Raw genomic sequence first — 25,486 nt, 5'->3', positions numbered from 1 at the left:
TCCATTTTAGAGTCTACTGTCAATTCCTTCAATGTTTTTTATTTGGACTGCTCCATGTGTGCTGGAACGAACAGTTTATTCAGCTGTTCATTGAGCACGTGCAATACTTTTAGGCCTAAGATTAGTAGGCCTACTAAGTTGAGATAAAATGGTAGCGTTTCATTTGTAAAGTTCTATGAACTGTGATGATATGTTATGAAGTCTGGTGTAGACTCAAATTTAGCAGGTTTTCATAGTGAATCTTGTTCTGGAGGAAGCTCTGCATTGTGGTCACTAGCTGGTACAGCCACAAAGTCATGAAATCTGAATTGAAACCTAACCTTAACCACACTGCCGCCAGAGCCATGTCCCAGTGAGACACAGGTGCCAGCCCACGTAGAAACTGAAAAGTCAGCCTTTTTTGGTAAAATAGTGTTGTAAATCCTGTATTGACTTGTGCCTACTTTGTCTACCTGATGCTTGAATGGTGTATATAGACCATGTAGAGTTATCACAGCCTGACTGGGAGCACAAAGGCAACGTGACATTCCACAAATTGAAACACTATAAGACTAGTGGCAATTAAACAATAAATGGAACAAATTGTTCAGTGTTCCTCAGGAGTAGGCTCAAAGCCAATGAATGTTCTGTTCCTAACTTAATCTGAACACCTGGTCATGACTGATTAAAGTAAATCTTGTAGCCAGAAGTACCCACTGGGCAAAAACTGGTTGAATCAATGTTGTTTCCATTTCAGATGTCAAGTCTCCCTGTTCTATCAGGCTTATTTTCATCTGAAATCTTTCATATTATACCAAGTCTTCTTGTCTGTCCCAATGTCCAAATGCCATGTTGGCTTTCTCCTTGTTTTCTTTTTACACAATCTTAAATAAACGTAACCCAACTGTAAAATCTACATGCTTGATTGGCATGTAGTAAGCCCTCTATGCTGCCTTCCAGAACATGAAATAATCTACTGCATTGATGGGAACAGATATCCATCCGTCCAACAGTTTTACACCAATCCTGGATGGTCCCTTATCTCCAAGTGTTTTCATTTGAAGTTAATGATTGTAGAGAGGATTATCCCTCTCTCTCATATTCGTGTAAGGTTATAACTGAGAGGACTTTTTTTGATGGTGCCCTATCCAACATTTCACACTAAAACAAATGTAACTGAAATGAATGCAATCTGTGGATAGGAGCATTACAGTTTGAGTCCTTGAGTGATTCAGTATCCATATGTTCCTAAAAACTGGACATTATCTTCTCTTTCTACAAGTGCTTATATCTATATGTACTATAATTGTTTTTCCAACCTACTGACTCGTGCAATGGAATGGAATGGCTTCTTTATGGCTGATCTATGACTATGTTTTATGGCTGATCTACGACTATGTTTTATGGCTGATCTATGACTATGTTTTATGGCTGATTTATGACTGCATTATTTTTCTCAAAGATGACTTTGCTTCTCTGGAACGTCTAATCAGTCCAATGTTGAGCAATCTGGTCTTGGAGTCCATAAGTACTGGAGGATTTCTTGTTGCAGAACCCCTTTCATGCTTTTGAAAGTCACAACTGTGTCAGGCAGAACATACATGGTGTTCTACCACTAGAACTATACCAACCGTTCTATTTAATGGTAGATCGGAAGGCGGGCCAAACACACTTCATCAAGTCAGATATAATGATCATTCCGTTTTAGAATCTTGGTAGGCAGTGAATTCTGAATATGTTGTCCTTGGGTGATGATTAACTAAAGGTGTGTTTATGGTTAGCCGACACCAAGAGTGTGTTCTTCCATGCTTTTGTTAGGATAAGGGGACCACACAAGGAAGTCTTGCTAAACAGGAGGATGCATTTCTAGTAATTCTCAACTTTATTCAACCTCAACAAGTACGGAAGACTTATCAAATAGGAATATTGGACATTTGTTCTTGGAATTCTCAGACGTTTGTATAAGGATGTTTCTTTCAATTGTGGATGTCTACTGTAAGTGTCAAAGAACTGCGATAATCCAAACATGTTATCTGCATTAATACATTTCTGAGGTGGTTATCTAGTTGACTGAGAATTTATTTGCTATTGTTTTGTTTTCTTGGAATACTGAAAAAAGGTTGGACTCAATTTGAACAAAATTGATTTATTTTGACATTCTTGATAAAATCAAGCATTCCTTTTCTACTTCTACTAGTGAAGATTAGATAAGTGTTGGTCTCTGCCGGAGGGATCTCTTCTGTACTCATTAACCATGACAACGGGTACAGGGGGCCCAGTGGCCTCGTTCTCTGTGTGGGACTATGTGGTGTTTGTGGGGACAGTACTGGGGGCGGCCGGCATTGGCCTGTTCCAAGCCATCCGGGGCCGCAAGAACACCAGCAGTGATGAGTTTCTGCTGGGGGGCCGTCAGATGACAGCGGTGCCCGTCGCCATGTCCCTCACTGCCAGCTTCATGTCTGGCATCACCGTGATCGGCACTCCAGCAGAGGCCTATCGGTTTGGGGCGGCCTTCTGGATATTTGGCATCTCCTATGCCATCATGTCCATCATCACCGCTGAAATCTTCGTCCCTCTCTTCTACCGCCTGGGCATCACCAGCACCTACGAGGTACTGTAAGATATACCAGGCTGGGTCAGACCCACCTGGGTCAAACACATACACAGTATGTCAAATACATTACAACATTTGAGGTGCAAATAGCTTGATGATTCCTATCGGTCAAACAGCAAGTGCAAGCAAGGTGGATTGAGATAAAGTTATAGGGGTATGAATTAAGATGATAGCTAGGGGGGTGAAGATGAGAGGGTTTGCTCTAAAATGTCCAGCAATTGTATTTTTTTGTTATTTGTAAAAAACAAAATACCCCTTTTTCTCCCCATTTGGTAGTTACGGTCTTGTCCCATCGCTGCAACTCCCATACGGATTCGGCAGAGACGAAGGTCGAGAGCCGTGCGTCCTCCGAAACACAACCCCGCCAAGCCCCGCTGTTTCTTGACACGATTCATACTTAACCCGGAAGCCAGCCGCACCAATGTGTCGGAGGAAACACCGTACACCTGGCGACTGTGTCAGCGTCCATGCGTACAGCCTGCCACAGGAGTCGCTAGAGCGCAATGGGACAAGGACATCCCGGCCGGCCAAACCCTCCCTTAACCCGGACGACACTGGGGCAATTGTGTTTCGCCTCATGGGTCTCCCGGGCACTGCCGGCTGCGACACAGCCCGGTATCGAACCAGGATTTGTAGTAATGCAGTCTTAGACAGCTGCGCCAGCAGTCGTAATGTAACTAATAATTAATCAGTGATCTGTGAAAACAATCTAATCCAGGAGGGGTGCCAAGATGTTACATCTGTTACATTCAGCATCTAGGGACTTCCTAAAAATATGTGACTAGTTACTATAAAAGTAATTACAGATATTTAATTAGTTTTGTGCATCAAGGAACCATTTTGCATTTATTGGAATAAGTCATGTACTGGAGGCAGCTCTGCAGGGTAATCACTGGCTGGCATTGACACAAAAAATGTTAAACCTAAAAATAACCTTAACCACACTGCTAACCTTGTGCCTAATGCTAACCTTAAATTAAGATTTAAAAAAAAGCAAATGTTTGTTTTCATAATTTTTTACAATATATATATTTTGGCTGCAGCTGGCACATCCAGTGGATATCGCTCAGTTCTGCCTCCAGGACAAGATTCATCCCAATAAACATCAACCTGCAACCATTTACGACTTGAACAAAACAGATGGAGACCTGCAGATAGACAGACTACTGAAAAGTCTATGAATCTTTCTTCATCATCACTTCCTGACTAGGAAAAAAGATTTACAAGTGTAAAAAGCCAATGAAATCAGGCCAGGTTTGACTGAAATGTTTATTTTCTCTCTAGTATCTGGAGATGCGTTTCAACAAGTTGATTCGGGTGATCGGGACCACCATGTACATCATACAAACGGTAAATATTCAGTTAACATCATGAAAATGGGGCAAATGGGTAGATCATAATGAAGCTAATGTTTTCCAAAGGATATGGTGGAAACAAAAATCTCAATAATGCATTAATTAACTACAGAAAATGGCAACATTTGTTCTTGTCCTTTTTTCCATTGCCTGATTTCAGGAAGCCATCTGGGCATCTAAGTTAAACATTCCGCTTTATGAATGTGCATCAAGCATATGTTTACATCCATCAACTAATGGCTGATTTTGTTTCAGGCCCTGTACACTGGTATGGTCATCTACGCGCCAGCTCTTGCTCTCAATCAAAGTAAGTCATATGCAAAGTATCTCTGTAATGTCCTTTAATGAATCAAAATAATATTATTATCTGACTGTTGACAGAAGGTCAATCTCTGGACCAAACTGATGATAAATATTTAGCTAATTAAATTGGTCTGTGACCTGCCAAATAAAGGTATTGTCTAGTTGCTTACCAATTGATGCAGCACAAAAGAGGATATGCAGATGTCGTTAGGCTAAGTGATAATATCACAGAGAATTCATATGTATCTATACTGAACAAAAATATAAACGCAACATGCAACAATTTCAAAGATTTTACTGAGTTACAGTTCATAAGGTAAACAGTCAATTGAAATACATTCATTAGGCCCTAATCTATTGATTTGACATGACTGGGAATACAGATATGCATCTGTTGGTCACAGATACCTTAAAAAGAATGGGCCTCCCATCGATAAAATGCAATTGTGTTCGTTGTCCGTAGCTTATGACTGCCCATACCATAACCCCACCACCATGGGGCACACTGTTCATGATGTTGACAATAGCGAACCGCTCGCCCACACAACGCAACACACGTGGTCTGTGGTTGTGAGGCTGGTTGGATGTAAAGCCAAATTCCCTAAAATTATGTTGAAGGCAGCTTATGGTAGAGAAATGACAATTAAATTATCTGGCAACAGCTCTGGTGGACATTCCTGCAGCCACCATACCAATTGCACACTCTCTGATCTGTGGCATTGTGTTGTGTGACAAAACTGCACTTGGAGTGGCCTCTTATTGTCCAGAGCACAAGGTGCACCTGTATAAGGAACGTGCTGTTTCATCAGCTTCTTGATATGCTACACCTGTCAGGTGGATGGATTATCTTGGCAAAGAAGAAATGCTCACTAACATGGATGGAAACAAATTTGTGGAGCGCTTTTCGAGCATATTGAACCTTTTTGGGAGCTTTTATTTCAGCTCATGAAAGATCTGATCAAGACTTTACATGTTGCGTTTATCTATTTGTTTCAGGTCATGGAAACAGTATCATTAGTATTATTTGGAAAAGCTGTGTAAATGGGTCTGTACTTGTGTGTGTTTCAGTCACAGGGCTGAACCTCTGGGGAGTGCTGGTGGCCACTGGGGTGGTGTGCATCATCTACTGCACCCTGGTCAGTGGTTCATCAGATCTCACTCACCAATCAGCAATCAACTCCTTCACGCTATGACAATTAATATTGAATATTTATTAGGATCCCAATTAGCTGACACAATAATGTCAGCTAATCTTCCTCGGGTCCAACACAGAGCTTAAACTATATTACAAAAAATTGCATTTACAATAAGAAATTAACGACATTTAACAAGTAGACATTAAATCAAATCAAATCAAATCAAATGTATTTATATACAGTGCCTTGCGAAAGTATTTGGCCCCCTTGAACTTTGCGACCTTTTGCCACATTTCAGGCTTCAAACATAAAGATATAAAACTGTATTTTTTTGTGAAGAATCAACAACAAGTGGGACACAATCATGAAGTGGAATGACATTTATTGGATATTTCAAACTTTTTTAACAAATCAAAAACTGAAAAATTGGGCGCGCAAAATTATTCAGCCCCCTTAAGTTAATACTTTGTACCCTTAAGTTAATACTTTACCTTTTGCTGCGATTACAGCTGTAAGTCACTTGGGGTATGTCTCTATCAGATTTGCACATCGAGAGACTGAAATTTTTTCCCATTCCTCCTTGCAAAACAGCTCGAGCTCAGTGAGGTTGGATGGAGAGCATTTGTGAACAGCAGTTTTCAGTTCTTTCCACAGATTCTCAGTTGGATTCAGGTCTGGACTTTGACTTGGCCATTCTAACACCTGGATATGTTATTTTTGAACCATTCCATTGTAGATTTTGCTTTATGTTTTGGATCATTATCTTGTTGGAAGACACATCTCCGTCCCAGTCTCAGGTCTTTTGCAGACTCCATCAGGTTTTCTTCCAGAATGGTCCTGTATTTGGCTCCATCCATCTTCCCATCAATTTTAACCATCTTCCCTGTTCCTGCTGAAGAAAAGCAGGCCCAAACCATGATGCTGCCACCACCATGTTTGACAGTGGGGATGGTGTGGTCAGGGTGATGAGCTGTGTTGCTTTTACGCCAAACATAACGTTTTGCATTGTTGCCAAAAAGTTCAATTTTGGTCTCATCTGACCAGAGCACCTTCTTCCACATGTTTGGTGTGTCTCCCAGGTGGCTTGTGGCAAACTTTAAACAACACTTTTTATGGATATCTTTAAGAAATGGCTTTCTTCTTGCCACTCTTCCATAAAGGCCAGATTTGTGCAATATATGACTGATTGTTGTCCTATGGACAGAGTCTCCCACCTCAGTTGTAGATCTCTGCAGTTCATCCAGGGTGATCATGGGCCTCTTGGCTGCATCTCTGATCAGTATTCTCCTTGTATGAGCTGAATGTTTAGAGCGACGGCCAGGTCTTGGTAGATTTGCAGTGGTCTGATACTCCTTCCATTTCAATATTATCGCTTGTACAGTGCTCATTGGGATGTTTAAAGCTTGGGAAATCTTTTTGTATCCAAATCCGGCTTTAAACTTCTTCACAACAGTATCTCGGACCTGCCTGGTGTGTTCCTTGTTCTTCATGATGCTCTCTCTTCTTTTAACGGACCTCTGAGACTATCACAGTGCAGGTGCATTTATATGGAGACTTGATTACACACAGGTGGATTGTATTTATCATCATTAGTCATTTAGGTCAACATTGGATCATTCAGAGATCCTCACTGAACTTCTGGAGAGAGTTTGCTGCACTGAAAGTAAAGGGGCTGAATAATTTTGCACTCCCAATTTTTCAGTTTTTGATTTGTTAAAAAAGTTTGAAATATCCAATAAATGTCGTTCCACTTCATGATTGTGTCCCACTTGTTGATTCTTCACAGAAAAATAAAGTTTTATATCTTTATGTTAGAAGCCTGAAATGTGGCATAAGGTCGCAAAGTTCAAGGGGGCCGAATACTTTCGCAAAGCACTGTAGCTCTTCGTACATCAGCTGATATCTCAAAGTGCTGTACAGAAACCCAGCCTAAAACCCCAAACAGCAAGAAATGCAGGTGTTGAAGCACGTTGGCTAGGAAAAACTCCCTAGAAAGGCCAAAACCTAGGAAGAAACCTAGAGAGGAACCAGGCTATGAGGGGTGGCCAGTCCTCTTCTGGCTGTGCCGGGTGGAGATTATAACAGAACATGGCCAAGATGTTCAAATGTTCATAAATGACCAGCATGGTCAAATAATAGGTCTGGGGCAGGTAGCACGTCTGGTGAACAGGTCAGGATTCCACAGCTGCAGGCAGAACATTTGAAACTGGAGCAGCAGCACGGCCAGGTGGACTTGGGACAGCAAGGAGTCATCATGCCAGGTAGTCCTGGGGCATGGTCCTAGGGCTCAGGTCCTCCACGAGAAAGAAGGAGAAAATTAAAGAGAGCATACTTAGATTCACACAGGACACCGAATTGGACAGGAGAAGTACTCCAGATATAACAAACTGACTCTAGCCCCCCGACACGACACAACTACTGCAGCATAAATACGTGCAGTAGCAGAAAAAACAGTCTATGACTTGGGTGACTGGAGTCTTGACAATTTTTTGGGCCTTCCTCTGACACCGCCTAGTATATAGGTCCCGGAAGTCAGGAAGCTTGGCCATACCAGGCATTGATGCAACCGGTCAGGATGCTCTCGATGGTGCAGGATATGGGGAACCATGCCAAATCGTTTCAGTCTGCTGAGGGAGAAAAGGTGTCGCCGTGCCTGTCTTTGGACCATGAAAGTTTGTTGTTGATGTGGACACCAAGGAACTTGAAATGCTCAACCCCCTACATCACAGCCCCGTTGATATTAATGCGGGCCTGTTTGGCCCTCCTTTTCCTATAGTCCACGATTAGCTGCTCTGTCTTGCTCACATTGAGGGAGAATTTGTTTTCCTGGCACCACAATGCCAGGTCTTTGACCTCTTCCCAATAGGCTGTCTCATCATTGTCAGTGATCAGGCCTACCACTGTGGTGTTGTCAACAAACTTAATGATGGTGTTGGAGTCGCGCTTGGCCACACAGTCGTGGGTGATCAGGGAGTACAGGAGGGGACTAAGTAGTCACCCTGAGGGGCCCCAGTGTTGATGATCAGTGTGACAGATGTGCTGTTGTCTACCCTTACCACCTGGGGGTGGCCCGTTAGGAAGTCCAGGATCCAGTTGCAGAGGGAGGTGTTTAGTAACAGAGTCCTTAGCTTAGTGATGAGCTTTGAGGGTACGATGGTGTTGAACACTGAGCTGTAGTCAAGGAACAGCATTCTCACATAGGTGGTCCCTTTGTCCAAATGGGGAAGGGCAGTGTGGAGTGCGATTTAGATTGTGTCATATGTGGATCTGTTTGGAGTGGGTCTAGGGTGTTGATGTGAGCCATGACCAGCCTTTCAAAGCATTTCATGGCTACCAACGTGAGTGCTACGGGGCAGTAATCATTTAGGCATGTTAGCTTCTCTATCTTGTGAACAGGGACTATGGTGGTCTGTTTGAAACATGTAGATGTTACAGACTCGGTCAGGGAGAGGTTGAAAATGTCAGTGAAGACACTTGCCACTTGGTCCGCGAGATGCTTTGAGTACACGTCCTGGTAATCCATCTGGCCCCATGGCTTTGTGAATGTTGACCTGTTTAAAGATCTTACTCACATTGTCTATGGAGAGCGTGATCACACAGTCGTCCGGAACAGCTGGTGCTCTCTTACATGCTTCAGTGTTGCATGCCTCGAAGTTAGCATACAAGGCATTTGTCTATGGAGAACGTGATCTCATCTGGTAGGCTCGCATCACTGGGCAGCTCACGTCTGGGTTTCCCTTTGTAGTCCGTAATAGTTTGCAAGCCTCGACACATCCTACTAGCGTCAGAGCCGGTGTTGTAGGATTCAATCTTAGTCCTGAATTGACACTTTGCCTGTTTGATCTTTCGTGTGAGGGCATAGCAGGATTTCTTATAAGCGTCCGGATTAGTGTCCCGCTCCTTGAAAGTGGCAGCTCTAGCCTTTAGCTTTGTGCGAATGTTGTCTGTAATCCATGGCTTCTGGTTGGAATATGTACGTACGGTCACTGTGGGGTCGACGTTGTCGATGCACTTATTGATGAAGCTGAGGTGGTATACTCCTCAATGTCATTGGATGAATCCTGGAACATTTTCCAGTCTATGCTATCACATGTGACATGCTGGTAGAAATGAGGTAAAACGGATTTTAGTTTGCATGCATTTAAGTCCCCTGCCACTAGGAGCGCCACTTCTGGATGTGCATTTTCTTGTTTGCTTATGGCCTTATACAGATCGTGGTCTTAGTGCCAGCATCGGTTTGTGGTAAATAGATGGCTATGAATAATATACATGAGAACTCTCTTGGTAGATAGTGTGGTTTACGGTTTATCATGAGATACTCTACCTCAGGCGAACAATACCTCGAGACTTCTTTAATATTAGAAATCGCGCACCAGCAGTTATTGACAAATAGACACACACCCTCGCCCCGCGTCTTCCCAGACATATCTGCTCTGTTCTGCTGATACAGGGTGTAATGATTCATAGGTGTTCGTAATAATGAATGTCAGTTGTGCGTGATGATGAATCCCAGGACCAGTGGTTAGTACTCTGGCGACGTCATACACCGGAGGGGAGGAGCAGGAGCAGACGTGACACAGGGAGAAGCCAGCCAGCTCTATATTAACATTTTCGTCATTTAACCACGTCTCTGTGAAACATAAGATATTACAGTTTTTATTGTCCCGTTTCTAAGATAGTCTTAATCTTAGATCGTCCAGTTTGTTTTCCAATGATTGCACGTTGGCCAATGATTTGGAGGGTAGTGGTGGTGGTGGTGGTTTACCTACTCGTTGGCTAATTCTTACAAAGCAACCGCCCTCCTCCCCCCATTTTCTCTGTCTTCACGCAGATGACAGGGATTTGGGCCTTGTCTAAACAAAGCAGTATATCCTTCGCTTTGGACTCATTATAGAAAGAATCTTTGTCCAGGGCCAGATGTTTTTCCTGAACCCATGACATGTTCATGCAGGGAAAAGTCTCAGCCCCAGTTATGGGCAATTACGACTGTAGGGTCCAGTTTTTTCCTGGTCAGGTCACAGGGTCAGGGAACACACCTACACATGAACAAACCTCTTTGGTGCACATGAGGTTGCAGCATACCTTCCTTCCCCTGACTCCATGTTGCATTGTGATTCTCAGGGAGGTCTGAAGGCGGTCATATGGACAGACGTGTTCCAGATGGTGATCATGTTAGCAGGCTTCGTGGCCGTCATCGCCAGGGGGGCTGTCATCCAGGGAGGTCTGGGGAAGATCTGGGATGACTGTTACCAAGGAGGCAGGCTCAACCTTTTTGAGTAAGTAAAATGTCCACACGTCATGCAGGGATTAATTACCACCACAGTATGACTCCCTATAGTTAGCTGAGAATTTTCACTTTAATACCTTCTAATGCAGTTTTGATCCAGACCCTTTGAAGCGTCACACGTTCTGGACGATCGTGGTTGGTGGCAGTGTGATGTGGGCGTCCATCTACTCCATCAACCAGTCACAGGTGCAGCGTTACATCTCCTGCAAAACCCTAACTCAAGCCAAACTGTGAGTGGCACTCCTACCTTCCACAGTCATAACATACAGGAACAGCTGTGAATGAAGAATAGCAATATGAGTGTTTGTTCCATGTTGGCTTTTTTTAAACCCTCAGGTCACTGTATGTGAATATGATTGGTCTCTGGGTGACTGTGAGCTTAGCAGTGTTCTCCGGCCTCACCATGTACTCCATTTACAAGAACTGTGATCCACTCACCAATGGTGATGTAGGGGCACTTGATCAGGTCAGTAAATGTAAGACAGCTATGGCTCTTACACAGGCATGGACAGTGCTGCACTATGGCAGTGTTATTGAATGCTAGTGGGTGGGTGCTTATATTTGTCCTATTTCACACATGTACACGTGTGTATTAATATGTATGTGTGAATTGGACAGGACTGTGTGTGGGATTAATAGTGTGTGTTGTGTGTGTGTGTAAACAAGCTGCTTCCATACCTGGTAATGGACATCCTGGCAGCCTATCCTGGAGTCCCTGGGTTGTTTGTTGCGGCAGCATACAGTGGTACACTGAGGTGAGTATTCTCCAGGGGAACCCAAATAGACAAGGTCCGCTGACACAAATCTTCCAGGTGGCAAAGATCTGGATAGATATAGGTACTTATCAGCATAGTAACAAACCCCTACCTCGCAACCCCTCCCCGTTCTGGATCCGGAACCAGACCGCGGTCCGCCTATTGTGTCTAGCAGGTATACACTAACAAATGCATGCAATCTTCCACTACTTTTACAACTAACCTACCAATGAATGTGTTTAACCATGAGTTCCCTGCAGACAAAGGGCAATTCCTCCTCTTTCTCTTTGCCTCATCTATTGTCATTGCGTCTGTTTCAGTACTGTGTCCTCCAGCATCAATGCGCTGGTGGCTGTCACTGTGGAGGACTTCATCAGGCCAATGTACAAAAACCTGACAGATAAACAGGTGACCTGGATGAACATGGGCCTCAGTGAGTTTCACACAAAACACTGTGTATATGTGGGTTCATTCAAATAGTAATGTCACACAAATAAAGGTCAGTTTGACATTTGCTGAGGTATGTACATTATATGTCAATACTTTGCATGGAAAAATACTTTGCATTGAAATATATTTATAATCATGAAATGTGTATGGAATATTTAATTACCTTTGCACCTATTCCAGGTGTTTTCTTCGGATTTTTGTGCATTGGGATGGCTGCAATAGCTTCACTGATGGGGAGCATTCTGCAGGTAGGAAAATTATAATCAGAAGTGACTCCATATCACCACCTGCTGTCTCGTAGTTGTCACTTCTACTTTATGTCTCTAACGTTTTCTCTTTTCAGGCAGCCCTGTCCATATTTGGAATGATCAGTGGCCCTCTTCTTGGGCTTTACCTCTTAGGCATGTTCTGGCGCACAGCAAACTCAACAGTAGGTATCCCACATCTTATTCATATCACTTTCATTATTCATACTTAAAGAATGATATACTAATTTACTCAAAGATATATTACTAACCAATAACACTATAAATGTTCTGACATGCAAAGATTTTGGTTGTTGAATACAAAACAACGTTAGACAATATAATGACATAGAATTGTAGTGTATCTTTATGGGTAAGACTGAGACGGCTTCCTTGTGCATTGCAGGGGGGACTCACAGGGCTGATTATGGGCCTTGTTATTACCCTGTGGGTGGGGATTGGAGCTCAGATATACCCACCCTTAGCTGATAAAACCAACCCCCTGCCAATAAGTGTGGCAGGCTGTAACCGCACGCAGGACCTGAACTACACCACCTTGGCCCCATGGACCAGTGCAGTAACAATGACCCCTCTGCCTGAGTGAGTTACTCATGGTCACTCTATAATCACTGTCTTCAAAGTCACCCTATTCCACATATAGTGCACAATTTTATTCCAATGTTGCTTATAGCTAACTATGGGTTAGCAGCCTTGTTGAACCAGCCTGATCTTGTGAGCTCACGTTCTGTTTCACTGAATGAAAACGTCAATGCTGTGACGATCGTTGTTGGTGGAATTAGCTGAAGATGCAGCGTGAGGTATGTTACTCATATTCTTTAATGATAACCAGGAAAAACAAGAAAGAGAAAACCAACGAAACGTACAGCCTTGTAGGGCTCAACAGCAACAATACAAGAACAAGATCCTATAACATAGGTGGAGAAAAAGGCTACCTAAGCATGATTCCCAATCAGAGACAACGATAGACAGCTGTCTGATTGGGAACCACACTCGGCCAAACACAAAGAAATACAACACATAGAATGCCCACTCAAATCACACCCTGACAAAACCAAATAGAGACATAAAAAGGCTCTCTAAGGTCAGGGCGTGACAGTACCCCCCCAAAGTTGCGGACTCCGACCGCAAAACCTGAACCTATAGGGGAGGGTCCGGGTGGGCATCTATCCTCGGTGGTGGCTCTGGTGCGGGGACCCTCGTCACCAACCCCGGACTGGCGACCCTCTTTGCAGACCCCGGACTGGGGACCCTCGTTGTAGGCCCCGGGCTGGGGACCCTCGCTGCAGGCCCCAGACTGTTGACGCTCGCTGCAGGCCCCGGACTGGGGACCCTCGTTGCAGGCCCCGGACTGGGGACCGTCGCCGGAGGCTCCGGACTGGCGAACGTCGCCGGAGGCTCCGGACTGGCGACCGTCGCCGGAGGCTCCGGACTGGCGACCGTCGCCAGAGGCTCCGGACTGGAGACCGTCGCCGGAGGCTCCGGACAAGGGACTGACGCTGGAGGCTTTGTGCCATGGACTCAGGGTTCTCAGCTAGCTGGGTTCTCGGTATATAGCATCGACAGGATTAAAGAACTCTCCGGGAAGAAGAAAGGCTGGGGTGTATGTTTCATGATTAACCACTAATGGTGTGATTGTGATAACATACAGGAACTCAAGTCCTTTCGGTCACCCAACCTAGGATACCTCACAATCAAATGCCGACCGTATTACCTCCCAAGACAATTCTCTTCAGTTATAGTCATATTCCCCCTCAAGCTGATACCACAACGGCCCTCAAAGAGCTACACTGGACTTTAAGCAAACTGGAAACCACATAACCTGAGGCCGCATTTATTGTAGCTGGGGATTTTAACAAAGCAAATTTGAGGAAAACACTACCGAAGTTCTGTCAACACATTGACTGTAGTACTCACTCTGATAAAACACTCGACCACTGCTACTACAACTTCCGGGATGCCTACAAGGCCTCCCCTGCCCTCCCTTCTGCAATTTTGACCATTTTTTTCCTCCCTTCCTATTAGCAGAAACTCAAACAGGAAGTATCCGTACTAAGGATTATTCAATACTGGTCTGACAAATCGAAATCCACGTTTCAAGATTGCTTTGATCACCTGGACTGGGATATGTTCCGGGTAGCCTCTGAGAATAACATTGACTAATATACTGATATGGTGACTTCGTTTATCAGGAAGTAAATAGAAGATATTGTACCCACTGTGACTATTACAACCTACATTAACCTCTTGAAACTCCCCATCCCGGATCCGGGATTGTGACTAAGCCTCAGGCTCATTAGCATAACGCAACGTTAACGATTTCTGAAAATCGCAAATAAAATTAAAATAATGCGTTTGCTCTCAAGCTTAGCCTTTTCTTAACAACACTGTCATCTCAGATTTTCAAAATATGCTTTTGAACCATAGAAATTGACTAATTTGTGTAAGAGTATGCAAAGCTAGCATAGCATTTTGTGTAGCATGTAGCACGAACATTTTCACAAAAGCCAGATAACCAAATAAATAAAATCATTTACCTTTGAAGAGCTTCTGATGTTTTCAATGAGGAGACTCCCAGCCACATACCAAATGCGCAGTGTTTCCTGAAAGCGTCTGTGTGTAGGAGAAATTGTTCCGTTTTCTACATTGCGCCTGGCTACCGAAACGAACCGAAAATGCAGTCACCTACAACGTGAAACTTTTTCCGGATTAACTACATAATATCGACCGAAACATGGCAAACGTTGTTTGGAATCAATCCTCAAGGTGTTTTTTCACATATCTCTTCATTGACATGCAGTTCTTGGAAGCTTGCTTCTCTCTCTGCTCCATGGAAAAATACTGGCAGGTGACTTTTGCGCACCAATTTCGGCGCAGGACACCGGGCGGACACGTGGTAAATGTGGTCTCTTATGGTCAATCTTCCAACGATCTGCCTACAAATACGTCACAATGCTGCAGACACCTTGGGGAAACGACAGAAAGGGCAGACTCATTCCTCTTGCGTTCACAGCCATATAAGGAGATCATGAAAGACAGAGCCTCAAAAATCCTTGTCATTTCCTGGATGCCAAGTCATCTTGGTTTTGCCTGAAGCTCACGTTCTAGGGCACGCACAGAGAAGATATTTGTATTTCTGGACACGTCAGAGTGTTTTCTTTCGAACAGTAGCAATTATATGCATAGTCGAGCATCTTTTTGTAACAAAATATCTTGTTTAAAACGGGAACGTTTTTCTTCCAAAAATGAAATAGCGCCACCATAAGTGTAAGAGGTTAACCAGAAACCGTGCATAGATGGCAGTTAAACTGAAAGCGCTCAGACATGAGACGGCTGTGGCAGGGTCCACAGACGACCACAGACTACAAAGGGAAAACCAGCCACGTCACAGACACCGATGTCTTGCTTCCGGACAAGCTAAACACCTTCTTCGCCCGCTTTGAGGATAACACAGTGCCAACGACACGGACTGCTATCAAGGACTGTGGGCTCTCCTTCTCTGTGGCCGAAGTGAGTAAGAGATTTATGCGTTAGCCCTTGCAAGGCTGCCGGCCTAGACCAGCTGACTTGAATGTTTGAGGACATATTCAATCTCTCCCTATCCCAGTCTGCTGTCCCCACTTGCTTCAAGATGTCCACCATTGTTCCTGTTCCCAAAAAAGCAAAGGTAACTGAAATAAATTACTTTCTCCCCATAGCACTCACTTCTCTCATCATGAAGTGCTTTGAGAGGCTAGTTAAGGATCATATCACCTCTACCTTACCTGACACGGTAGACCCACTTCAATTGGCTTATCACCCCAATAGATCTACAGATGATGCAATCGCCATCGCACTGCACACTGCCCTATCCCATCTGGACAAGAGAAATACCTATGAAAGAATGCTGTTCATTGACTATATCTCAGCATTCAACACCATAGTACCCTCCAAGCTCATCATTAAGCTTGGTGCCCTGGGTCTGAACCCCACACTCTGCAACTGGGTCCTGGACTTTCTGATTGGCCGCCCACAGGTGGTGAAGGTAGGAAACGACACCTCTTCACTGATCCTCTACACAGGGGCCCCACACGGGTGCGTGCACAGCATCCTCCTGTATTCCCTTTTCACCCATGACTGCGTGGCCACAATCATCAAGTTTGCAGAAGACACAACCATAGTAGGCCTGATTACCAGGAAAATAACCTCTCACTCAAGGTTGACAAAACAAAGGAGCTGATCGTGGACTTCAGGAAAAGGCAGAGGGAGCCACGCCCCTATCCAAATCAACAGGACTGCAGTGGAGCAGGTGAAAAGCTTCAAGTCCCTCAGCATACACATCACTGACGATCTGAAATGGTCCACCCACACAGACAGTGTGGTGAAGAAGGCACAACAGTGCCTCTTCATCCTCAGGAGGCTGAAGACATTTTGCATGGCACCTAAAACCCTCACAAACTTTTACAGATACACAATTGAGAGCATCCTGTTCGGCTGTATCACCTCCTGGTATGGCAACTGTACCACCTGAAACCGCAGGGCTCTCCAGAGGGGGTGCGGTCTTCCTAATGCATCACTGTGGCCTACTAACTATCCATCAACTACCTACGCTCCAGTATACCTACAGCACCCGATGTCACAGGAAGGCCAAAAAGATAATCAAGGACAACAACCACCCAAGCCACTGCCTGTTAACCCTGCTCTCATCCAGAAGGCGAGGTCAGTACAGGTGCATCAAAGCTGGGACCGAGAGACTGAAAAACAGAGCCATCAGACTGTTAAATTAGCCATCACTAGGCGTCTTCCACACGGTTACGTAACCCTGCACCTTAGACGCTGCTGTCCCATATACATAGACTTGAAATCACTGGCCTCTTTAATAATGGAACACTAGTCACTCTAATAATGTAAACATATTTTTGCTTTACTCATCTCATATCTATATACTGTATACTCTATTCTACTGTATTTTAGTCTTTGCCACTCTGACATTGCTCATCCTAATATTTATTTAGTCCTTAATGCCATTCTTTTACTTTTAGATTGTGTGTATTTTTGTTAAATATTACTGCACTGTTAGAGCTAGCATTTTGCTACACCCGCAATAACATCTGCTAAACGTGTAAGTGACAAATAAGATTTGATTTGATTTAACAAAGCTAATGTGTTAGCGCAAGGCTACTGTGTTAGTGTGGGCTCAGGTCTGACTCTTCATCTTATTGTTACAGTGACCGTCCGGCTCTGGCAGACTCTTGGTACTCCCTGTCCTACTTGTACTTCTGTCTTCTGGGCACTTTGGTGACTGTGATCGTGGGCTTGGTGGTAAGCGCTATCACAGGTGAGGCGACCTCCTTTAGATCCAACACTAACATCATAGTGCATGATATGAATTATTTTTTTTGACTGCATGACCTGACCAGGACAAACTTTACATTTGACATTTACGTCATTTAGCAAACACTCTTATCCAGAGCCACTTACATGACCTATGCCACTTTGCCACTCTGATGGCAAGTGCCTTGCTCAAGGGCAAAGATATATTTTTCACCTAGTCAGCTCGGGATTCAAACCAGCAAACTTTTGGTTACTGGCCCAAAGCTCTTAACCACTAAGCTCTTAACTCTGGGGCTAGTTGTTCCTGGTCAGGTCTGTTAAAGGGAATTCCTGGCACTAGGCATAATGACTTTGGCTGGTTCAAATTTATATTTTATGCAGTTAGTTAAACGTGACGTCTCCCTGTGTTGTCTGTCCAGGTGGCTGCAAGCAGGAAAAGCTAAGCTCAGATCTCTTTGTAAGGAGAAGTGATCTATTCTGTGCTGGCTGTGGCAAGGACTCAGAGGTAAAGCTTCTCCCCCCACCCCACTTCACCTCACCTCACCCCACCTCTCTCTCTCATTCCGTAGGCCTACAGCTGTATTATATGTTTTGTGCCTGTGTTAACTGGCTCCCGGTGTGGTCTTGTGTGTCTTCTGCAGGCATCAGAACCTGAGATAAATGAAAAGGCTGGGTCAGAGCTGAATAAGGGATCAAACAATGCTGGATTCCAAGACCCTCAGTTTAACATTGTGGAGAAGGATGTGGAGAAGGTCACTAAAATGTGATGCTGCCACCAAGCTAAATGCACTCTGTCAACCGGAGTTCTGCAAGAGAACAATTTTTCCTCTTACCTTTCCATTCTCCTTTTATTGTAATGAAATTCATTACTAAGAGAAGGAACCCCAAGTGTGTAATACTGTAGGTTGATACAGTTGATCAACTAGCTAGCTCATGTATGTTAGGCTAACTAGCTATCTAAATCTTATAGTTATCATAGCCAGATTACTTGCCCAGGTGCCTCGACCCCCAAGGGGCCTCCATTGATTTTGTAGAGTCATTAAAGTATCATATGAACACACATAAGACATGGCAAAATGTGTAGAATTGCAGGAAATGAGTTTTAAAACTGTAAAATGTTCTCTAAACCAACAAGAGGGGTGTGAATAGTTTAGGATCCCATGTGTTGTGAGGTGGTTTGTTACTATCTCAATAAGTGACCGTATCCATCCAGCCACCTAGGAAATGTGTGACCAGACCTTCTCAAATAGTAGCTGAGCATCCCTGACCTAGGCCATGGAAGGGTACTGCAATGTAAAGCAATATTTTAATGTATACAGCACATGTTGTAAGGTAGGACTTTTCAACCATGTGTTAAGATAAAACAATATATAACAATGTAAATCTAACTTAATTGTCAGTAGAAATAAGCATATGCAGTTCATATGTAATCATATTGTTAGAGGAATTCTAAATTCCTATATGTTTTGTAGCCAAAACCAAATTCACACTATCTATTTCATAATAAGTTGTAAGTTTATCATTTTTGCATGAAATAGATCGAGACCAGTCTTAAAAGTCAGGTAACAGTGTTTAATTCAAGAGAGTACTGACCCAAAATACAAAGAACATTACATTTTAAAGAGAGAAGATAAAAATGACGTCATCAGTTTCTCACACTCTCTCCGATCCACACAATAGCGCAGTGTCTTCAGGTCTGGAGATTGTCTCCTACTCCTCTCATAAAGCAAACATTCCAATCTGTCTAAAAGACATTTTCTCCTCCACTAATGGAACATCACATAACATTCTTATCTGTCTGAAAAGATATGCCATCCCTCTCCCTTAAACATGCAAGGTACAGATAATTAATTTGTTTTACCTACATTTTCAGTCCTAGTTTAACCAAGAACCCATACATTTCATACCATAACATAATAGTAATAAAACTTAATGGTTCTAAAATAAATGTATGCATAATTAATCATTTCAACTATAATTTCCTCCAACAAATCCTCCCTTTGATTAAATATTATACATTCAAATCTACATCTAATTTTATCAAACATAAAAAAAAAAAATATGAATAGACTTATAACTAACCTTATTATACATGTTTATCAGATTTATCATACGAATAGACTTATAACCAACATTATTATAAATGTTTATCAGACTCTTCACCCATCATTAATCAAATCTAACCTTAACACCAACTGTTTTTAACCCTACATCAGAATCTTAATTATACTTATCAGGATTTTCCGTTAATCTTCATGAAAAAATAGTCTATACATTGAAACAAGAAAACATCTAAATTTCCTAAACATCAAATATGGTCTGCTCGCAAGTGAAAGGACCCGGATTCTTCTATTACGTCCAAGCCATGTATTTTGTATTCCACTGGTCAGAGCTTTGGATTGGTCCATCTATCTCCATCTGAAGTGTCATCGATTTCTCCAGAGTCCTGGAAATAAGGCCTCGCACACAGGGAATTAGACAACAGCCACCTAAAACTAAAACAGTCACACAGGTGAATGTAGCCCATAACACAGTGATCATAACATTTTCCATTTTCCAAACGTACTATCAAACCAATTATTCAGAGAAGTATCCACCCCAGAGTTTTCTTCCAAACCGCGAGCCAGGGTGGTCAAACCAGCTGAGGCTTCGGGCACTGATTCGTCCGGAGCTGTGTTACTTGGGATGTAAGCACAAACATGGTCCTGATAATCACGCATACTTCTCTCTTTTCATCCATTAACATATCTAATGCAATTCTATTCTGCCAAGCCATCCAGCTGGTTGCTTCAGTCTGTTCTGCAAAACCTTTAACAGCATCTCTGGTATACTTGTTAAAGCGCTGTTGATTATCATAAATATAATTAATCCAGTCCACGTTCTTATTGAGAGTAGACCCCCCCCCCCCCGGAAATGCTTAACTCTAATCCTGCTAGGGTCTCATTTCTTGCTTTGACTCATCTGGCACACCCCTTGGAACCCCAATGTTATCAAAGTATACTTGGTCAATAAGAGACCCGGACGGAAAAGCTCTTTTTTCCCATTTGGCTATACTTCATGTCTTGGTGTTGAATGAGTGTGAAAGGCATTACAATGGAGCATAATCCTGTCCAATCTGTTGGCAAAACCTTGCCCTGACATCATTTCCCAAGAGTACTGTACCGGGCCAAACGGTAATAATCTCCTCCGGTCACTGTGAAGGGAGGAACCTGGGGATTCAAATAGTGCAAATCAATACAACTGTCATTATCTGGCATTCCTGCTTTCGTGAACAGCTTTACCATACCGGCCTAAACTCCTCTACCCAGAACCGTACTAGGGTGTCGACCAAGAATGGGTCATATCCATCATACCACAACCCTAGATTCTCCTTCATTACTGTTTAAATGGTTAGGCGTATCTTTATGTAATGCATCCCTCTCTCCGGATTACAATCAAAAACTCTCACCTTCACTATACTCCACCTCCTTCCATACTGGGTGAGTGGATTCATATAGCCCTCTCTCTCCAAATGAGTTATGACCTGTGTCCACGATCAATATGGAAACCTGCACCAATATATGCCATAATGGCTCAGAGTCCTAGACTGCCATGTAGTTAGAGACTCCATTTTGGTCTACATAAAACTCCATTGAGAGATCCTTCCCAACCTCTACTCTAAGTTCCTGTCTACCCAGATCTAGGGATCTCTTATGCTTATTTTGGAACAAAATCCTCATCGTCTAAACCATGGGTCAAATTACCACTCTCCGCATACTCAAGTAGGACGTGCTGTATCAGGAATATGTCACCCACGATAAGACAGCTCAGACGAACAGCTTCCATGTGAAGCCCCACCCTCTCCCCGAGAACACATCACTTAGCAAGAGCCAGACACATCTTCACTTCTATGAACAACAACAGTGAGGAAAGGACAGGTAAGGTATTTTTCATTTGAGAGATGGCCCCCAGAATTCTGTTCATTCCAGTTATCCTCTCGAACTCTGTTATTGTTCCACAGTGTCACTGTGTCGTACCCTCCCGCAGTGCGATATGAATCCGGGTAGTTCTTTCTGCTAGCTGTCACCAGAAGTCCTTGGTATGGTCCCCCCAACAGGCCTCAGGGACTGGATTGAGTGACTTCACCTGTAATTCACCTGTAGTGCATAAAATCTTGGACATACAGGTTTGGTTAACAAACAGTTTCTCATTTGTTCTATCTGATTATATCTTTTCCATATATCTTTATTTTATTTTTTATTTTGTATTATCAGTTAATTATCCCGTTGGTCACATCCTATCCTAGAACACAATTTACACTTTTTACACAATTTACCCATCAATACTCTTACACAAATGCTTGTTTAGCTATGGTTGAAAAGCATATTTTGAAAATCTGAGATGACAGTGTTGTTAACAAAAGTCTAAGCTTGAGAGCAAATATATTTATTTAATTTCATTTGCGATTTTCATGAATAGTTAACGTTGCGTTATGCTAATGAGCTTGAGGATATAAATAGGATCCCGGATCCGGGATTGCTCGACACAAGTAGTTAACTTCACTTTATCATTTGTAATGTCAAACCTAGCCAATGGCTTTAAAACAAATCACTAATCACTTATTCAATTGTAATGTCAAACATAGCCAATGGCTTTAAAAAAAATCACTAATCACTTCATCAATTGTAATATCAAACCTAGCCAATGGCTTTTAAAAAATCACTAATCACTTCATCAATTGTAATGTCAAACATAGCCAATGGCTTTAAAACAAATCACCAATCACTTCATCAATTGTAATGTCAAACCTAGCCAATAGGCCCCCCCCCCCCCTAAAAAAAAGCAGTGATGCAGTTGTTGACACAAACCGGTGTGCCTGGCACCTACAACCATACCCCGTTCACAGGCACTTACATTTTTTTTGTTGTCCCTTCACCCTCTGAAAGGTACAATCCACGTCTCAATTGTCTCAAGACTTAAAAATCCTTCTTTAACCTGTCTCCTCCCCTTCATCTACGCTGATTGAAGTGGATTTAACAAGTGACAATAAGGGATCATAGCTTTCACCTGGATTCACCTGGTCAGTCTATGTCATGGAAAGAGCAGATGTTCCTAATGTTTTTTTACAGTCAGTGTATATTATTAATGTCTTTACACTTTTTGACAGATTTAGCTGATTATTGACAAATCAGGGAGAATACGACCATCTGAGTAAATACAAATAAATGACTATAACACATTTTTGCATAATTTTATTTGGTAGTAATATAAATAGTAATAAATTACCAGTAGTGGAAAAAGTACTCAATTATCATCATCAATTATTATTATCATACATAAAAGTAAAAATACGTTAATAGAAAATGACTCAAGTAAAAAAATCACCCTGTAAAATCTATCTTGAGTACATTTCTAGACATATTTGGTTTTAAATATACTTAAGTATCAAAAGAAAATGTATAAATAATTCAAATGTTCTTATATTAAGCAAAACAGACATTTTTACATTTACGGATAGCCAGGGGCACACTACATCACTCAGACATCCTTTACAAACGAAGCATGTGTGTTTAGTGATTCCACCAGATCAGAGTCAGTTGGGATGACCAGGGATGTTCTCCTGATATGTGCATGAATTGAACCATTTTCATGTCCTGCTAAGCATTCGAAATGTATGGAGTAAAAAGTCCATAATTTTCTTTAGGAATGTAGTGGAGTAAAAGTTGTCAAAAATATAAATAGTGAAGTAAAGTACAGATATCAAAAAACTACTTCAGTAGTACTTTAAAGTATTTTTACTTAAGTACTTTACACCACTTTCAATAACAATGCAATGTTGACAAATGTCATATATAGGAACATAAAAACAGCACAAGCAAAAACAACAATGTTATGAACAAACACGAACTTTATTTATGTTGATGGACTCAAAGGTGGCAAGTCTGTTCAAAACAAGCATTTTAACATTTTTTTCATTAATAAAGTGAGTGACTAAACAGTAACATCAAAACAAGATAATATACTTTGTTAATTTCAAATTGTTTTGACATGCATTTTAAATGTATATTTTGGTCAACAGATTTCCCAGCATCAGACAGCTACAGACATGAATGAACTTGAGAGCAGTGGTGTAATGAAAAAAGCATATTGAATGTCCACATTTGTCACACACACAGAAAACGATCCATTTTGAAAAGCACTTGTTGTTTTTCTTCTCCTTGTCAGCACCAGCGGCAGCTGTCCAACCAGCATCCTTTTCATTGCAGCGAGCTTTAAAGCACTCCCAAGTGATTTCTGAACAACAGGGCTCTGGACCTGAAACATTACGATAGTATAAAACAGGAAAAATGAGTGAAGCTGAAGCAAACTGGTGGAAGTGATTGTGGAAGTGGCTAATAGTGACCTGAAAAAAAATTGTAGAACCCCACAGCATTAACTACTTTTACAAGTTACAGACTATATTTTAGAAGTTGCAGAGTACAGACTATACTATAATGCAATATGGTATTTCACAGCTTATTTCATAATGCAGAGGGAGTATTGCCAAGTAAATCAAGTGTTTGGTGATAATGTTCAGCTGGCTCATTCGTTCCTCAATATGTCCACATTTTGATGCTGCTCTGCTGCGACACTTGGCTGCAGGCGGCTTTTGAATGGATCAGTTGCAACTGCAAAGCTCTGCTATTATAAGAACCAGAAAGACATCCAAGTTAGGAGTGAAATTTAAAGAAAAATTATTCCCACAATGAAAATGTGCTTACCATACAGCATGCATTATAAAGTTATGAGTTCAAACTTATTTGTGGTCATTGGGAATTGCGTAGTATTTCATAATACATCCTGAGTTTTAGGCCAATCCAATGTTTTCAGCACTATTAAAGTTAAAGCAATGTGTTCATTAGATCCACCATATAAATCTTTATGTTCAGAGCTGTCAGACTTGGGGTCAAGCTCCAGTGTGCTCTTCCTCCAGGTCAAGCTCCAGGGTGCTCTTCCTCCAGGTCAAGCTCCAGGGTGCTCTTCCTCCAGGTCAAGCTCCAGTGTGCTCTTCCCCCAGGTCAAGCTCCAGGGTGCTCTTCCTCCAGGTCAAGCTCCAGGGTGCTCTTCCACCAGGTCAAGCTCCAGCTCTTCCCCCAGGTCAAGCTCCAGTGTGCTCTTCCCCCAGGTCAAGCTCCAGGGTGCTCTTCCTCCAGGTCAAGCTCCAGTGTGCTCTTCCCCCAGGTCAAGCTCCAGGGTGCTCTTCCCCCAGGTCAAGCTCCAGGGTGCTCTTCCTCCAGGTCAAGCTCCAGGGTGCTCTTCCCCCAGGGCACAGACTTCCCAGCGGACGGAGGAGTTCTGATTCTGTAAGACTGTGGAGAAAATCACTCAATCACAGAGAAATAGGATGGAGAGAATCCTCTGGGGGAATGGTACACGTGTCACGGTCAACAAATAAAACACAGTGAATAGTACACATAAAAAATCTATCCCCACCTTACTCCGTGGCGTTGCGCCAGCTGTGCTGGGGGAATGCCAAGATGGAGTTTTGAGAGCTTTGCTTTCCTTTGACAAACATACCACTCCAGCTAATCTAATAAATCCTACAGTGATCATACAACATACCAACACCACATCCATTGATGATGGAATAGCCAACATTATAAAAACACCACACAAAATAATGAACCGATTCCAATACCTTAATTTGCGGTGTTGCTATAACTGTTGTTATGGAGCTCCAAGATGGAGTTCTTTGGGCTTTGCTTTCCATTTCCTTTGACACATCAAAAATATATCAGTTAATCTGAGGAATTATACAGTGATCATGCACAGGGATGTAATGGAGAACAGAAAGAACCCAATCATTTTTAAGAGGTTCATGATCAATAACATTAATGTTTGGATTCACAGCATCTCTTCTGTCTGAGCTTTGGGATTGGGTTACAGAGGCTTTGTGTGACTGTCCTCAGGCATCGTGGCTGAGTGTTTCAGAACACCTAACTTCTATGGACTTTGGCTAAGGCAGCTAGCTCATTTGCAAATGTTTTTGTTGTTGGGGAAAAACAATAGTTT

The 25,486-nt window shown here is 42.6% G+C and overlaps 1 protein-coding gene across 1 annotated transcript; it reads left to right on the top strand.

Annotated features, from left to right (window-relative positions):
• Positions 1-1,548: 1,548 nt before the first annotated feature.
• LOC135540321 (sodium-coupled monocarboxylate transporter 1-like) lies at positions 1,549-22,673 on the top strand. The gene is made up of 15 exons (XM_064966909.1): positions 1,549-2,590; positions 3,878-3,943; positions 4,204-4,255; positions 5,320-5,387; positions 10,509-10,663; positions 10,764-10,904; positions 11,011-11,140; positions 11,341-11,429; positions 11,750-11,862; positions 12,060-12,127; positions 12,223-12,309; positions 12,531-12,724; positions 17,350-17,459; positions 17,875-17,960; positions 18,097-22,673. Exons 1-15 carry the CDS (start codon positions 2,234-2,236, stop codon positions 18,220-18,222), a joined length of 1,842 nt encoding a protein of 613 aa, XP_064822981.1. The 5' UTR covers positions 1,549-2,233; the 3' UTR covers positions 18,223-22,673.
• Positions 22,674-25,486: the final 2,813 nt, after the last annotated feature.

Source organism: Oncorhynchus masou, chromosome 5 (assembly GCF_036934945.1).
Source record: "Oncorhynchus masou masou isolate Uvic2021 chromosome 5, UVic_Omas_1.1, whole genome shotgun sequence".
Taxonomy (NCBI): Eukaryota; Metazoa; Chordata; class Actinopteri; order Salmoniformes; family Salmonidae; genus Oncorhynchus; species Oncorhynchus masou.
Note: the sequence above shows the minus strand (reverse complement) of the source record. Positions and strands in the feature narration are given on the sequence as shown.